We start from the raw sequence: 17,445 nt of genomic DNA on the forward strand, positions 1-17,445 counted from the left end.
TCGATAGTACAATTTTACCTATACTAACATATGGTTGTGAAATATTTGGTTTCGAAAATCTCTCCGCTTTGGAACAAGTACACAATAGCTTTCTAAGAAAAATAACGAAAACTCGTACAAGTACGCCGATGTACATGCTTTACGCCGAGTTAGGACGATATCCGATAGAGATTACGATTAAAACAAAAATGATAAGTTTCTGGAATAAAATTATTACACAGAAAAATACTAAACTCTCTTCTTTATGTTATGAAGCCATGTTATATTCTGCATACTCTAATAAATTTAAATGGATGAATCATATATGTGATATCCTTAACAATACAGGGTTTTCCTATGTGTGGCTACAACAGAGATCAATTACAAGTAAAAATATAGCAATTAATATTAAACAAACGCTTATTAACCAATTCTTTCAAAAATGGTCATCAGATCTAACAAACTCATCCAAAGGTAGAAATTATAGTCTTTTTAAGAAAGATATTAATTTTGAAACTTATTTGAAAATTCTCCCTCGAAATCAAGGCCTCAAAATCTTAAAATTTAGAACGGCGAATCATAAACTATCTATAGAAACTGGTCGCTGGAAAAATAAACATAAAGAATATAACAATAGAAAATGCGTAAACTGCTTCCAGGACCTTGGTGACGAATTCCATACTTTGCTAGTTTGTAAACGTTTTAAAAACATCCGAGAAAAACTGATAGATCTGTATTTTTATACTAGACCTAATGTTATAAAATCTAACCATTTATTAAATACAAATGATGAAAAGGCACTTAAAAACCTTTTTAAATTGATCCATTATATCCTGAAAATAACAAATAAACAATATAACTAAACTTACCAAAACATGCAGCACATTAAAATCTAAAACAATTCCATGTCCCTTTGATCAATAAATCCTATTCACTAATATCAAACGAATATTTCACTTTCAGTTATTGTGACCTTAAACCACGTTAAATGAAATTTTCATGCATTTCAATTCGACACAGTTTATATCATATGATAATCTTTTTTTTTTACCGTTACTTTTGGATGGTCAAGGTTGTAACGTCTCTGAAATTTTGGATATTTAAAATAGTTATCTGTAGATTGATGAAATGAAATTTGGATGTACTTGAAGAACAAATTATGGACTTTGTGATATAGGAAAATCAAAGGATTTTGTTATTAAACAGAGAAGTTTTTGACTTTATTTCATCTTTTCTTTTGTCAAAGTTGTTGTTTAGGACAATTTTACGAGGTGAACGAATCTCATGGCAAGTTGGTCACGGATTATCTGTACGGTAGTTAATCGATAATAATCAATGGTCAATAGCGGACGGATTATCCAGTTTTTCTTCATGTTAGTTGATATGATATTTGGTGTCCTATTGTGTAATTTATTGGAGCCAGGGGCAATAGTTGACCATATAAATGTCCGAAACGCCAATTAAGCAAAACGGTGGCAATTAACAGAAAAAGAAGAAACGGACTAAAGATGAAGTGTCACCAAATTCTAATAGTATTCAGCCGGAGAAACGGGCTGCTATAGTTTCTCAACAGACGCAGACTATTTATTCTGGACATATCATGGCATCGCCACCCCAAGTGAATAATTCTACGCAATATGCTGGACAATATTATCCCCCGCACCTTCAATTTGTTAACCCGCCTTTGCAAACAGTGGGATCCCCCGTATCCCCAGGAGTTCCCCCATTCCTGCAGGCGGGGGCAGTGAACGAACAGTCTTGGTACCATGCCTTGATGACAAAATTAACTGCCATAGAATCAAATCAGAAAAATATTGAAATCAAATTATCAAAGCTTGACAAAATTGAAGCAGATGTGATCAGTATGTCGAAAAAAATGAGCGAAGTTGAAACACGCGTAGGTTCTGTGGAACAGCAGTTAAAGGCGTCTGACAAAAAGTTGTCTGAAATTGAGGATAGTCGAAATTTTGACAGTAAGGTGTGTGACGATATAAATCAGAGACACAAAGAAATTGAAAAATTATTAAAGGCTGAACAGGTTAAAAACGAATCGTTATCGAGCTCTATTGAACAAATGAGATCTGAAAATAAAACTGTTGTGAATGAAGTTATTGACCTTAAATCACGCTCAATGCGAGATAATCTGTTGTTTCATTTTATTGAGGAGGAGCGTGATGTAGAGTTGAGGAAGTCCGAAGACTGTACCACAAAAGTGCTAGATTTTTGCGTGAACTCGCTGGGAATTATTGACACAGATTCAAAATAGATAGGGCGCATCGAATCGGCAAATTTGAACCTACTAAGGCCCGGCCCATCGTAGCAAAATTTAACTTTTATAAAGATAAGGTGGAAGTGAAAGACAGGGCGCGTCAGAAATTTATGGGTAAAAACAATCCCGTATGTGATCAGCTTCCACGTGAAATACAGGAGAGGCGGAAAAAGCTAATCCCTTATCTTGTCCAAGCCCGAAAGGACAATAAAGACGCCGTTCTTTCTCATGACATTCTTTATATTAACGGTAGGCGTTACACGGCCGACAATCTACCACCTGGCCCTGTCCCATCCCTAGAACCCCGACGTAGACGGGACCAACCTGCGACAGGAAACAGTACGGGAGATCAGCCGACCGGAAGTCAGGGTATGGAGGACAGCTAGGAACCCGCTAAGAAGCAGCTTAACTGTTTACTCTGGAACGTTCAGGGTATTAGCAATAAGTTAAATGACAGTGACTTTCTTAATGTTATAACGGACTACGATATCATTATTGCTACAGAAACATGGAACTCTAGATATCTTAATATTGACTTAAACAATTTTGAAAGTTTTTCATGTCATCGTCCAAAATATAACAAGCGTGCTAAACGAAATAGTGGTGGTATAATTATTTATTACAACAAAACATATTATGGTCATATTGAGCTTGTTTCCCTAAATAATATAGGTATTGTATGGTTTAAATTAAAGAAGTCATATTTTAGGTGTTTAAATGACATTTACTTTTGTAGCTGTTACATACCACCAGAAGACTCAAACGTTTACAAACGTAACTCTCCTTTATTCGATATTGATTTTTTTGATTTGCTGTCTGATGATATAAGAAAGTATAGTCAGTTAGGTGACATAGTCCTAACGGGTGACTTTAATGCACGAACAGGTCAAAGGTCAGACTTAGTTGAAAATATTAATTTGAACCGTTTTATAGATTTACCCGATGATGATGATGAGCGTTCTGTGAATGTATCGTTGCGTTCATCATGTTATAACCATGTAAATACGTTTGGAAACAAACTATTGTCTATATGTAAGGAAAGTAGTTTGTATATTGCAAATGGGCGTTTAGAACCAGGACAATTTACTTGCTATAATATGATACGTAATAAAACTGCTGCTAGTGTTGTAGATTATATAATAGCAGACTGCAATGTATTTTCTATTATTGATAATATGCATGTAAATGATTTAACTGAGTTTCCAGACCATTGTCCTGTCAATTTTGTTTTAAATTTTGATAATATGAAATTCGACTGTAAGAATGATATCACTTATGATAAGATAATTTGGGATGATTGTAATATACACGATCTGAACATATTGTTAAATGATAAAAAAGATATTTTTGATGATTTAACAAACAATTTACTGACGAATACTATTGACCTAGATACCTGTATTAATAATTTTTCGGATATAATGTTTGATATATCCTTTCAATTACATGGTAAAACATTTCATAGGAAAAGAAATCCTAAACCAAAAAAATATACACGTTCACTTTGGTTTGATGATGATTGTAAAACACATAAATCTGAATTTTATAAATGTAAGAGATTATATAAGGACAATCCTTCTGTTGATAATAGAAATCTGTTATTAAATGCCAGAAGCGCTTTTTCTACATGTAAACGTAAAGCCAAAAGAAAATTTTATACAAAAGAAAGGAAAACATTGTCAAATTTGAGTAAAAGTAATTCGAAAAAGTTTTGGAAATATATTAAGAAATATAAACGAAAATGTAATAATGCATCTGGTAATATTAGTTTAGATAGTTTTGTTGAACATTTCAAAAATGTTTCAAATTCCCAACATGAGTCAACATTTAATATTGATGATTTTGATAGAAGAGACGAACCTATAAATATTGACAGTTTACTAATGATGAAATTAAGACTACTATTGAATGTTTGAACAGGCATAAAAGTTGTGACATAACAAACAATGTTGCCGATTTTTTCATCGATTCAAAGGATTTTATCTCACCATATTTAGTTATAATTTTTAATGTTATATTTAATTCAGGTGAATACCCAGAACTTTGGAGGAAAGGTGTGATCGTACCAATTCACAAAAAAGGCGATACTTCTGATCCCTCAAATTATAGAGGAATAACACTAGTTAATGTAATGGCAAAGATATTTTCCCTTGCATTACGCAATCGAATAAACAACTGGTGTGAAAGTGAAAATGTTTTTAATAACGCCCAATTCGGTTTTAGAAATCAACATAGTACAGCTGATTGTATATTTTTGTTGCATAGTATTATCCAAAAAGTGTTATCTCAGAATTCTAAATTGTATTGTTCGTTTATAGATTATGAAAAGGCATTTGACACTGTTATACACGATGCATTATGGGTTAAATTGATTGAATCCGGAATAAGTTGTAAAATGGTAAAAATGATAAAGTCTATATATAGTAACGTAAAAGCCTGTGTAAAAGACACTTTGACATTGTCGTATTCTAACTTTTTTTAATGTAATGTTAGGCGTAAAACAAGGCGAACCACTGTCGCCTCTATTGTTTATACTATTTATAAATGATGTAAAGAATATTATTGATTTTTCACAATTGTCTGAAACTGATATAAACTTATTATCTATGTACATGTTATTATTTGCTGACGATATTGTTCTATTCACTACAAACCCTAACAGTCTTCAAGATTTGCTTAACAATTTATATGAATACTCGCTCAAGTGGGGTCTGAAAATAAATGTAAGAAAAACGAAAATTTGTGTATTTGAAAAGAGAAAAACCACTCGGAATTATCAATGGTATATAAATGATAATAATGTAGAAGTTGTTGATTCATTTTGTTATTTAGGTATGAAATTTTATTACACAGGTAATATGCAGTATGCTGTAAAGTCTTTAAACGACCAAGCTCTCAAGGCCTATAATAATTTATTATCAGTTTGCAGTTCAGTTCCTATGGATATTAAAACTCAGTTGACTCTTTTTGACTCTCTTGTTACACCTATATTGCTTTACGGTTCAGAAGTCTGGGGGTATACAATCTAAAAGAAATTGATAAATTACATTTTCGATTTTGTAAACGTATTCTTGGTGTGCGGTCTCAGACCTCTAATGCTGCTATATTAGGAGAACTTGGTCGTTTCCCATTGTCTATGATCTGCAAGGAACGTGCATTGAAACAATGGTTAAAAATAATGAAAAATCCTAATTCTATAATTCACGAGGTATTTATTGATGCTTTGAATACTACTGGGAACAATACAAACATAAAAAACTCTTGGGCTTTGTCGGTGAAAGATCTACTTAATAACCTTGGGTATAGTAATTTGTGGTATACAACTAATTTTGCTGTTAATTACGAACCTTTGCTTAAGCAAAGACTGCGTGACCAATATGTTCAAGAATGGAACGATACAATATCAAATCAGTCTAAACTAAATTATTATAGAAAATTCAAGACTGAGTTTAGTTATGAAAAATATCTAGATGTTATTGATAGTGTTTCTCTAAGAATTGAATTATCTAGGTTTAGACTGTCTGCACATTGCTTAGAAATTGAGAGTGGTAGATGTATAAATGTAGCTAGAAATGATCGTACTTGTAAAATCTGTATGAAAAATGTTGAATCAGAGTACCATTTTATGCTATGTTGTCCTTTCTATCGTGATCTACGCCAAAAGTATTGTATTGATCCTTCATTTCCTTCTATTAATAAGTTTGTGAAACTATTATCATCAAAAAACGTTAGAACTATTAGAAATGTAGCCAAGTATGTATTTAATGCTATGAAAATACGTAAAGAAAAACTTGATACTGCTGCTTCTTAATTCAATTTATTGTGAACTAATATAGTATTATATGAGCATTTATGTGACGTAATTACTCAGTATATTATACAATATATACAATATACTGTATTTGCATTATATAAATGTATGTCTTGGCCATCTGAGATATTGTTTTGTAAATGGCCAAAGGCATGTTTATGCCGATATGCCAAATAAAACTGTAAACTGTAAACTGTAATTATGTCAGTTCTTTCAAAACAAGAGCTTTAAATTAGCACGGGTTTTCTTTACCTTTATCATTACAGGTAAAAGTAACTGTTACAGGTGTACACTGCCATAGTTAGTAGTGTCCCGTTTGTGTTTATACAAGTACTGTGAAACAACCTAAATCAACATAAACATTATTGTTTCGGTTTTTGTTTCATACTATTTTTATTCAACCAAAGTGTGAAATTACCTTTTTGGTAATCATGATGATACTTTATATAGAACTGGATTTCTTTTTCTTTTCATTAAAAAGGATAAAAAGGAAAAAAGAAACGATATTTAAGTACGAAATACTATTTTTGAGTTACCCCCGTAAAGAAAACTGTAGGTAACAAAAATATTATTTATGTTGATGTAATTGTTATTCATGCTAGATCTACTATAAATCTTCAGAAAAAAGTCAATATTTATATATAATATTGTATTTTCAAACCACCCAGTTTGTATATATCATACAATGTATTTGTTATCATGTTGTTATACCATGTAATTTTCATGTGTGTAACTTGATAGAAAATAAAGGTATCTGTCTGTCTGTCTGTCTGTAAACAGGGGGTCGAACGTGTTCAGTTTCGTTCAAGTAAAATTTTAAGCGATAGCAAAAGGTTAGTTAAAAGAAAATGGCGAATATAGGCTAAAGTGAAAGTAGGTATTGTCCTGTTTTATTGAACTGTCAAATGCATATTGATTAAATGGGCGGTGCATAGAATATTTTAATCTTCGGTTGATTTTCGGTACATTCCGTTTTGTATACGGAAAGTAACCAGCAATTAAAATAGTTTATTTTTAAAATGTGTATACGTATATACGCAAGACACGATAGCTCAGTGGTCATCGTCAATAGCTTGAAACCTGGAGTTCGTAAGATCGATACCGTTCAGTATCTGAGTTCTTTTTTCCACAAATTTCAACAAACACTTTGTACATGTACATTTTTAACCAGTATTTCCTTAATTTTATTTTCACAAGTATTTTTGTTTTTCATTTTTATCTCTTTTATTAATTTCTCATTTATATATATATACTTTTTTATGTATTTATTTTTTTTCACAGTTCATTTCACGAATATACAAATTTCATAAATAAGAATTACAACTAGCTAAATTCATCATTCAGTTTCATTCGCGGTGTCGGTACTGCTGTCAGTGAAGTCATATAAATCATATAAATAATTGAAAAAGAAAAATAAAAAATGTGCTCGCTAATGGGCTCGAACCAGCGATTTCCCGTACTCGAGCCAAATGCTGTAACCACTGAGCCACAGATACGATCAATACTATAATAATGATATTTAGACACTACCAAAATTTCTTTCCGTAAAACATTACGGATAGCACCGAAGTTGGGCCGAATATTAAAATAACGAATGCACAGAGCGTGTAATGTATGCATATTTGACAGGTTAAAAAAATAGCACAAATAAGTACACTTTTTACCTATTTTATCTCAAGTTTGCTAATTTAAAGAATAAAGCCGTCCATACATCGTGTGACGATTACATTGGAGAGTATGTTACAAGATATAACAACGCGCGATGAAGCGTGTTAAAAAGTAATTGAATGTATATAGTAGACGCAACTTGACCGCGATGGTTGACCTTAGGCTGATTATTCATATCGATTATTTCATTATAGTAATCAAGGGCGCTTAGGGTAGCCATGTATATTTATATTGAATAAGTGTGTATACATTGCAGTATCAAAGTATATATACTTACATTTGATCAGTTAAAACTTTCAAATACACTAATTTATATTTACATAAATTTATATTTCCTTCTTTTCGTGCAGCTCGTGTTTTACGTACACTCCTTTTCAATAATAGGTTGTGCCTCATTATGTACTATAATGCAAAGGTCAACCATCGGGGTCAAGTTGCGTCCACTATACAAGTCCATAAAGTAAACAAACGTGTTTATAAACATGGGCGGTTCCAAACGGAAGGGGAAGTAGCATATTAAAGAAATAGTTCGAAAGATATCACTTTTAAACAAATACTCTACGCACATGAAATAGAAGAACCCAGCGGTCTAGAGGTATTAATACTTGACTAGTAAACCGGAGGTTCCAGTATCGAGTCCGGGCCGGAGTTAATCTTTTTTATTCAATTATATACTTCTCTCGCATTTTCCCTGTCGACATCAGTGCTCCATTCTTCTATCCTTATCATTATCATATATATGTTTTATGTTTTATCTTTTCATTTAAATTTCATTTTAATGTTGGATGTATATTCAAAATGCAAGTTTAAATACAATGAATTCCAAATTTCATCTACCGTATCTGTCTCTGTTCCTGATGCCGTGTCTGTCTCTGATCCTGGAGCCATGTCTGTATCTGTGCCAGGTGCCGTGTCCGTAGATTCATCCGCCGAGTCAGTAGCCTCACTGTCAGTTCCGGTCAATGCGATCAACACCGGAGTATGTGCCTTCTCAGATGGAGCTATGTTCTCCTGACAGAGCCATGTCTCTGTATCTGTCACGAGCCTGCAGCAGTTCGCCCACGTTGCCCTTGAAATTGATTGTAATCCCTCCTGGATGAGGCGTTTCACGTCAGTCATCTTGAAGCTTAAGTTTCGTCTGGCAATATAACCTGAAAAGGACAAAACATAGCTTAGAAAGATGCAAATATAAGCTATACACTTTTGCAGACTACACTAATACCCATACTTCAATCATTTCATGAAATACCTTTCAGAGAAGCCCAGATGAGTTCTATTGGATTTAGATCTGGATGATATTGTGGCAACCGTATCACAGAGTGTCCATATCTAACAAAGATCTGATCTACTGAGATGGGTTCGCCGGCTGGTGGGTTTTGCAGAGATCAATGAGCTGTCGTTTTTGCAGATCATTGGAGTATTGCAAACCTCTCCGTTGCAGCCACTGCTGGATGTGCGCAATTGTCTTAGCCATTGTCGGTAACCGATCCTCTTGTACATTGTGGTATGAGGCTTTGGCAATGACCAATACCGATGCTGGTTGTGCGTTTGGTATAAACTGTGTCTCCAACCACTTTGTAAAGTTCTCTTTGTTCATCTCATCATGGTAGTCTCCGGTTTTCGACTTTGCCTTAAACACGAATTCGCAGCCATTCAGCAACCCATTTTCGTTTCCACAATCATCCGTTTTCCTGAAAATAGATATTTAAAAAAAACAACAACAATAATTATTATTATCATTGCAATGGAGAATTTTGCACTGTTGACTACTACTTGATTCGGCATACGCCGACCGTAGCCAATATATTAACCGCGCCATGAGAAAACCAACATAGTGGCTTTGCGAACAGCATGGATCCAGATCTACCTGCGCATCCGCGCAGTCTAGTCAGGATCCATGCTGTTCGTTTTTAAAGCCTATTGCAATTAGAGAAACCGTTAGTGAACAACATGGATCATGACTAGACTGAGCGGATGCGCAGGCTGGTCTGGATCCATGCTGGTCGCAAAACCACTATGTTGGTTTTCTCATGGCGCGGCTCATATAGCCAAACGTTTCTCATTACATTTCGAGCGTGTCTTTACATTATTTCAATTTCGAAAACTTATGCAATACCTTTTGACAATGGCAAGTGTAGCGAAGCCACGGAGCTCTGCCAGCATTTTGTCACAGTATGACTGCTGTGGACAAAGGTCTCGTCACAGTAAAAGATGGGATGCCGTTCTTCCCGCGCCTTCCTTATCTTCTTCAGATAACTGATACGTGCCATGGCAACATCCTTTCTCTCCATCAGTACCTGTCTACTAGATTTACATCTACGGTAGGTGAAACCCAACTCATGTAAAAGTCCACAAAGATGTCCCTTACTGCCATCGTACCCTATTGCAGCCTTTAACTCCTTCTGTATATTGCTCAAGGTGGGAGCGTTCTCTTCATGTTATTCAAAGATGTTACTGTACGACGCACAACTGATTTGTCGAAGTTATCCGTTGGTACTTCTTCTTGGAGCCTCCTCTGCGTTTCGGTGGTTGCGTATGATCAGCATTTTCCTTAGAAACTCTCCTGATGGTGGATTCATTCAGCCCAGTCATAGTGTAGGTCCTTTTCAAACGTGCTTTCAGAGATATTTTTATCCCATTTTCTTTTTCTTCATCGCAGAATTTTTTGATGTTTCGAATGACTGTTTTCGCGTCTTCATTGGGACTTGACATCTTCGAGCAATGCTTCCCATTCAAAAACTGATCAGAAAGGTTTATAATATAGATACACGTGGTTTTCCACGAAATTCTCCGATTCCACCATGGTATCATTGTGTAAAGTAAAATGTACAATCAGCATATATAATTATTTACAACATACATGTATGAGATACCGGTTGAAATAAATCATATAATTATATGTTTTTAATCAGTTAGAAAGAAATTATTTTATAATTTTCATATTGTCTCAGTGAAAATATTTAAAAAACAAAAAAAATAACAAAAAAAATAACAACCACAAAATATATATATATATATATATATATATATATATATATATATATATATATATATATATAACTTATAAAAAAAGTTTTACTTCACTGGGGATTGAAAAAGTAACCCGACGGCAAAGTCTATGTTATATATACGAACGCCTTACCCTTACATCACCGATGCATGCTGAAAAGTTATGACAAAATACAGTATAGTAGTCGCAACTTGACCGCGATGGTTGACCTTCGGCTGATTATTCATATCGGCTTTTTCATTGTAGAAATAAAGGGTGATTAGGGTAGTCATGTATATTTATATGGAATTAGTTTGTTTACAGTGCTGTATCAAAGTATGTATACTTACATTTGATCAGTTAAAACTTTCCAATACACTAATTTATAATTACACAAATTCATATTTCCACTTTCTCATGCAGCTCGTGTTTTACGTACACTCCTTTTCAATAATAGGTTGTGCCTCATTATGTATTGTAATACAAAGGTCAACCATCTGGGTCAAGCATTCTCATCCATCAGAGGGTCGTCAAAATTCCGAGACGAACCTCTGATTTATTTCCATCGTTTACTTGGTGAGCATGCGCACTCGTAATTACTATCGGGAGTGGTTTCAGCCAATCATTGTTCGCCATTATTTGGAACTCCGAATTGAAACTTCAAAAAATATGTAAACAAGATACTTGCTTACGATGAATAATGGCTGTATTCCATGATTGCGATAAATAAAGATTTATTCCTGTAATTCGATGTTAAGAGATTTACATCAAGAAATAATAATATTCGTCGTAAATGGACATCGTATTCCCTCGATGATATGGAAAGGACGCGGTCACGGTTTTCACGGACGATTTTGATTGGTTCGCTACGATTTGTCGCGAAACGACGCTGATTGGCTGAAACGTTTTACCTGTAATGTAACCAAACCATAAATATCGGCGAAATGTGCCAGAGGTTCATCCGGGGAACCACGGTAGACCTCTGGTATGCGAGAATGGGGTCAAGTTGCGTCCACTATACATATCGCATATCCGTAGTCCTGAACAACCTTTAAATCGGGCAAGTCTATTTTATAAGTACAACAACACTGCTGACCCAGTTAAATGAGCTGTAAGTTGTTGAGTTTGTAATCAACACGTGGACACGCCATCTGAAATCATGAAATATTACCGTTAAATGACACATAGGGATTATGATTTAGTAAAGAAATGCAGCAAACAAGCTATATGACAAAATGAATTACAAAAAATGTGACACTCTCTTGTGCATTATATCCAGAAAACGCATTCACAAAGTGTAAGGGCGTTTATTGGCTCCATAACATAACTGTACGCCTAAAATATGGTTTGTTGAGGCAGATTAAGTGTGAATAAGCTGTAGGGGAAACAAGCAAATAATTTACATTTCGACCCATATCTGGTAATATCGTTTACCGTTTTAAATACTGATGCAGAATTTATAAAAAAAAACACTAAATTTTATATCTAGCTCCTGTACTTCTCAAGAAAAAGCTTAGTTAAATATATATATATTTGATAAAAAATGGCGTCTGAAATCATTCGTCCTCCACATCTGATCCATGTGGAGATTTTAACAGTTACGTGCAGAGGAAAGGTAGTACAGAATCCAGGAACACTGGTTACGTTATCAGCCCGCCATACTGTTGCATATATTTGTATGCTCAGTGCATCTAGAAACGCAACGTTTTTACCCTCGAAATTTTTATACTTTATTTTATAATTTCCTTGTACATGTATATTTGAATTATATCAAGGGTCCAAATTCACGTTTGAGCAAGAACACAATTAATAACGTGTCAAACCACCATTTGCATTTACCAATGCAAGGCATCGTCGGTTAAAAAACATTGACTGTAGACCAAGTGTTGCGCTCTTCTTTATATTTTATGTCCACCCACTCGGCGGGCTTTTCAACTAAAATGGTATTTTTTCGGTGGTGTGCATTTTTGAATTTAAATTTTAAATTATATGATTACTCGCTTACCTTAAAATTGATCATACAAATGGTAAAAATTGTTGGTAAATTTAATGTTATCAATTCGTATGTAATTTTAAGGCCTTAATCGTTTCGTCATTTGTTATTGGGTTCAAATTTTCCTGAAATGACAGTTGGTTATACGTCACAGTTCTTCCTTGTAGAAATGAAACATTTGTCCGCTCGATGCACAGTGATAACGGCTCTATGCTATCTGACAAGAAGATCTTTAAGGTTCGATTAAGGTAATGGACCCCTAATGAATGTCGTTTATGTCCGTGCGATTACGTAAACTCCGTATAGGAGTTCGGCATTCTCCGTCTAGTTGCTCATACAAGCTACATTAGCTGCCGGAAAATACCGAAGTAGTATCGGGATATTACGTAATGTCACGTAAATTGCCGATTGTCATTACGGGCCCATAACCTTAAAGAAACAAATGATCACGGACCCAAGCGGCCATGTTTTTTCCCAACAAGTTTAAATATTAGAATAGTCATGACAGAGTGACATTTATGTAAAATTCTCGTATTATAAATTTATCTGTTCTGGTCATTTGAGATCATAGGGTCAATTCAATGTTTCTGTATGATAGAATCCCGCTTATTTATATGCTAGGAGCGTGATTGATGTTGTACTTTACCCGTCAACAGCAGGCTCTGTCTAGCTCAGGTAGGTACTGGTTTGCTTAACGAAATGTTTCATAGACAACAGCAGTCGTGTTGAGGCCATTATAAATAGTGCTATAGTGGTTACACAGTGTCGCCCCGTACCTGGACTTATATTTTAAAAATAAGCTTTAGCCGTTTATAGAGGACGTACCTCTTACAAACAGAAATGATTAAACCGGACCTGTAATTAATTTGCTTGGTTGCGTTCTTTGTCCCAAAAGAAACATCTTGTAGATTGCATATTAATACATAGTGTAATATTCAAACTATAAAGGAATCAAAAGTCTGACAAATGTAGGTTTAGCATATGAAAAGCTTACATTATAAATATTTATGCTTATGACAAGAGGGATTTTTTTGTTATTTGGGATGCACCCTAGGTAATATCTTATGGTATATATATTTTTCAATTAATTTGAACTGCTAGCACGCTTATTTGTCAATTACTTCTGTGACATTTCTGTATGCAGTCTACAATCTATAATAGTAACAACAATAGTGGATCTTATAAAAATAATAATAATAAAGTATTTATTTAATAACGGTAGCATACAAAGTGCACATAGTATAAAAACGACATTCATATCTATTTCCAGCATACAATTGGTTAACAACAACAACAACAATCTTTACAATTTTACGAATCATTTGCAGTAAAAATTGTTAATCAAGTAAATAATACGTCTTTGGTAAGATGAAACAATAATATTGTTCAAAAGTTGAATATTTTCATTCAGTATTTCATATAAATGCCGAATAGTTTGTGAGCATTTTCTTGCTCTTCGTCATTTATTAGGAATTTTATGCTTATTTACCTTCATTGGAGAACCAATTTTCATGCATTTCGCAAAGACATATTGTCAAAACAACAACAACAACAACAACAACTCTCTTCAAGCGACAGCGTATTTTAGTTACTTTAAGACTCGCACAATCAAATAGAAAATTGTTTAATCAATAAAGTACGTTGTGCAGATGATCGTGAAGCCCGAGATAAATCTTACCTCTACCTATTTAACAAAAAGGTACCTTTTTACATGAACAATTTTAGCCAGCTGTTTATTGACACGTATGATATATGCTGGATTTTATTGCACAAAGTAGAGTAAAATATACTTTTAAATTTCGAAAAAAAAAAAACAATATTTTTTTTTAATTTTGAAATAAAGTAATACGGAAAAGTCTACGGTTTTAAAACTTACGGGATTGTTACAATACGAGTGCGTTATAAGTAAAAGTATAAAAATAAACGTATAAAGATACCCTATGCAAAGGGATCTGTTCACAACTTGTCCTAAATGGGTTTTCTGAAACAAGCGCATAAGATAGGAGGGTGTGGCAAATTGACTGGGTAGCCTTCTCTTTCCTTAACACGCACGCTTGCACGCATGCACTCACAAATATACTTATGAAACATTTCATTTCGCCACATTGCACTGGGGACTACTCAGTGGATGAAATTTGGTCTGTAATTGCTCCAATATTTTTGTTCTTCTTATGCCATTCCTATCCAACTCGGTGGGTAATAATCTTCTTTATTCATTCTAGAATCTAAAGGACTACCTGGTCTAGGATGCTTACTGAAGTAAACAGTTGTCCCCCCTGACAGCCATGCACCCCACCATCCAAACGTTCCCGCCGTTATGACGACATGATCACTTAACGTCATCAAAGCCATTTCGTCGCCAGGGTCTGTAAGTGGACTTATAGAAACGTTTCTTAGATGTCTTCTACACCAAGCTTTATCATCACTAACAACAAGAAACTGAACTTTTGAATATTTGTTGATAAAAAATTGCTTTGCCTTCTCAATATAGTCCAAACCTGCAACAGCATATCCCTCAGCAATTTTGGCTTTGCTTGTAATATCCCCACGACGAATATGAATACAAACAAGTTGAAAATCGGCAATTGACACATTTGATAGGAACCTTTTCGCATTAAACAGATGCTTCGTTTTAAATTTAAAAACTGTCTTGATGACTTCATTTGACTCTTTGAAATGTTTCCATGACTGCAGATACCCGTATAATGTTACATTTTTCTCCGAGTTAAATTCTTTTGCACAATTACAAAATGCGGCTGACTTTCTGCAAACACATTTAACAGTATTGTAAAGTTTATTTAATTTTAGATTAATTATATTTGGTAACTCAAAATACTTAGCTAATGGAAACATTTTTGGAATGACTGATATGACGTCATACTTGTATGCTAATCCGACAAGTGACGCAATCTGAAACATTTGATTACCAATGCGACCTCTGTAATCTCCTAATGTTACAAAACATCTGCAGGGTTTCGATTGATTTCCAAGTTGGTTAAGGTTGTTAACAGTCCTTCTCTCAGTTCTGTCTTCCATTTCGATATCTTTGTTTAATCCTGATTCCATTTGTATATCCTTTTCTGCGAGATGTTCCAGTGTCTGATGTTCCGATGAGGAAAGCCGGAAGCAGCAGTTTTTATTACTAAAAGATATATTTTGTATCATACACTGGCTTTGGTAAGTAACTTTTTCCGAACTCGAAAAATACACAAACGTTCGCAGTGTTTCAAGTACATTATGTAAATGAGGTGTGTAAAAGTCCGTTAAAAGACTTAAAACAAACAACAAGCCAATTAAAGCGGAAACAATCACTCTGAAATTATAACTGCTTTTTAAAATACTCTCATGCATTGTCGCTCAGATTCCATCGAACACGAAAGACTCCGTACTATTTAGATGTGTCATGCACTAGATATAAGTTATCACAAGCTATGTACTCCCTCTATATTAAATTATCTATCTTTGCGGTATTGACTTCATGCATACTATTTTATCATACGTTTTATATCATTAGGTGTAAATATAAATCGAAGCTAAAAGCGAGGTGAAAACGAATGAATGCGCATTCTAAAATGTAACTTTGCGAAAATCTAGACTAAAGCTTATTCTGCCGCCGAACAAGGTCGGGGTGTTTTGTTGAAGTTGCACTGTATGGAGGACAATACCACTGAATAAAAGGGTATACTACAACACAAAGAAACTAAGGTGACTACTATTTCACAGAGTTGATAAGTATGTTCAATATCTATTTTTGATATTATCTATGGTGGCTGATTTCTGCCATGGCTTGTTGGCGAAGCGAAAACACGCCACACGAATACTCGACAATTTTACACGAACACACGACGTTTAGAGGGCGCCGGCACGACATATATATCTGTCGAGTTTTCGTGTTGGCAAGTCTGAATATGTCGTATTGGCGTCCTTTATTTGTCGTGCTATCGTGTTGTCGTGACTTCAACCCGCCGACACGAAAACACGAAAACATGACAAATACCTTATTTGTCGATTTTTCGTGTTTTCGTTCCACCAACACGAAAATACGACAAATATCTAATGTGTCACGTTTTCGTGTCGGCGTCTTCCGTTAGACATGCGCACAACAATTACTGAACTGAAAACAACATAACTGCATGCAGCAATATGCCAAAACAAGTTTAAGAATAAGGATTGACGTAGATTATTTGTACATTTCGGCCGAATACCATTTTGTTACATAAGAAAATATCAAAAGACGAACGTCGAATATCAAACTAATTACTTCTGCCTTTTTTCCACTCACCTACATTTTATGTATTTTCTCAATATATCAAAGCAATGTCTTACTAGAATAATGAGAACTTATTTGATAATGACCAAATCTGATAAAGTCTGTGTTTTTGACAGTTTGTTTTTATATTTTGATAACTCCACACAGAATTACAGCGAAGATAATTGCGAGTACGAAAGTGGCGGGTTAGCTGTTAGCTGATTTATATGAAATTTGAATTGAATTGCATATTTAGCAAAATTACATGTAACCTTCTCCGGCTATTTAGAACATTTATCATTAAGTTTCAATATTATTTGTTAATATCACTGTTCGTCATATTACTACCATGCAATGTTTTTCCTCATGGGCTTCTTAGCCTAATGGAATGAAATATAATAAACTCGTCATATGAAATATATCTTATTTTTCTAATTATACAGGCTCGGACCCAGGAACGGGCCGGGGGGGGGGGGGTGGCGGTCAT

At 34.4% G+C, this 17,445-nt stretch overlaps 1 protein-coding gene across 1 annotated transcript; it reads right to left on the minus strand.

The window, feature by feature from the left end:
- Window positions 1-13,943: 13,943 nt before the first annotated feature.
- LOC128556783 (galactoside 2-alpha-L-fucosyltransferase Sec1-like) lies at window positions 13,944-16,146 on the minus strand. The gene has a single exon (XM_053542469.1). It carries the CDS (start codon window positions 16,058-16,060, stop codon window positions 14,879-14,881), a length of 1,182 nt encoding a protein of 393 aa, XP_053398444.1. The 5' UTR covers window positions 16,061-16,146; the 3' UTR covers window positions 13,944-14,878.
- Window positions 16,147-17,445: the final 1,299 nt, after the last annotated feature.

The sequence above is a fragment of the Mercenaria mercenaria genome, chromosome 4 (genome assembly GCF_021730395.1).
Source record: "Mercenaria mercenaria strain notata chromosome 4, MADL_Memer_1, whole genome shotgun sequence".
NCBI lineage: Eukaryota > Metazoa > Mollusca > Bivalvia > Venerida > Veneridae > Mercenaria > Mercenaria mercenaria.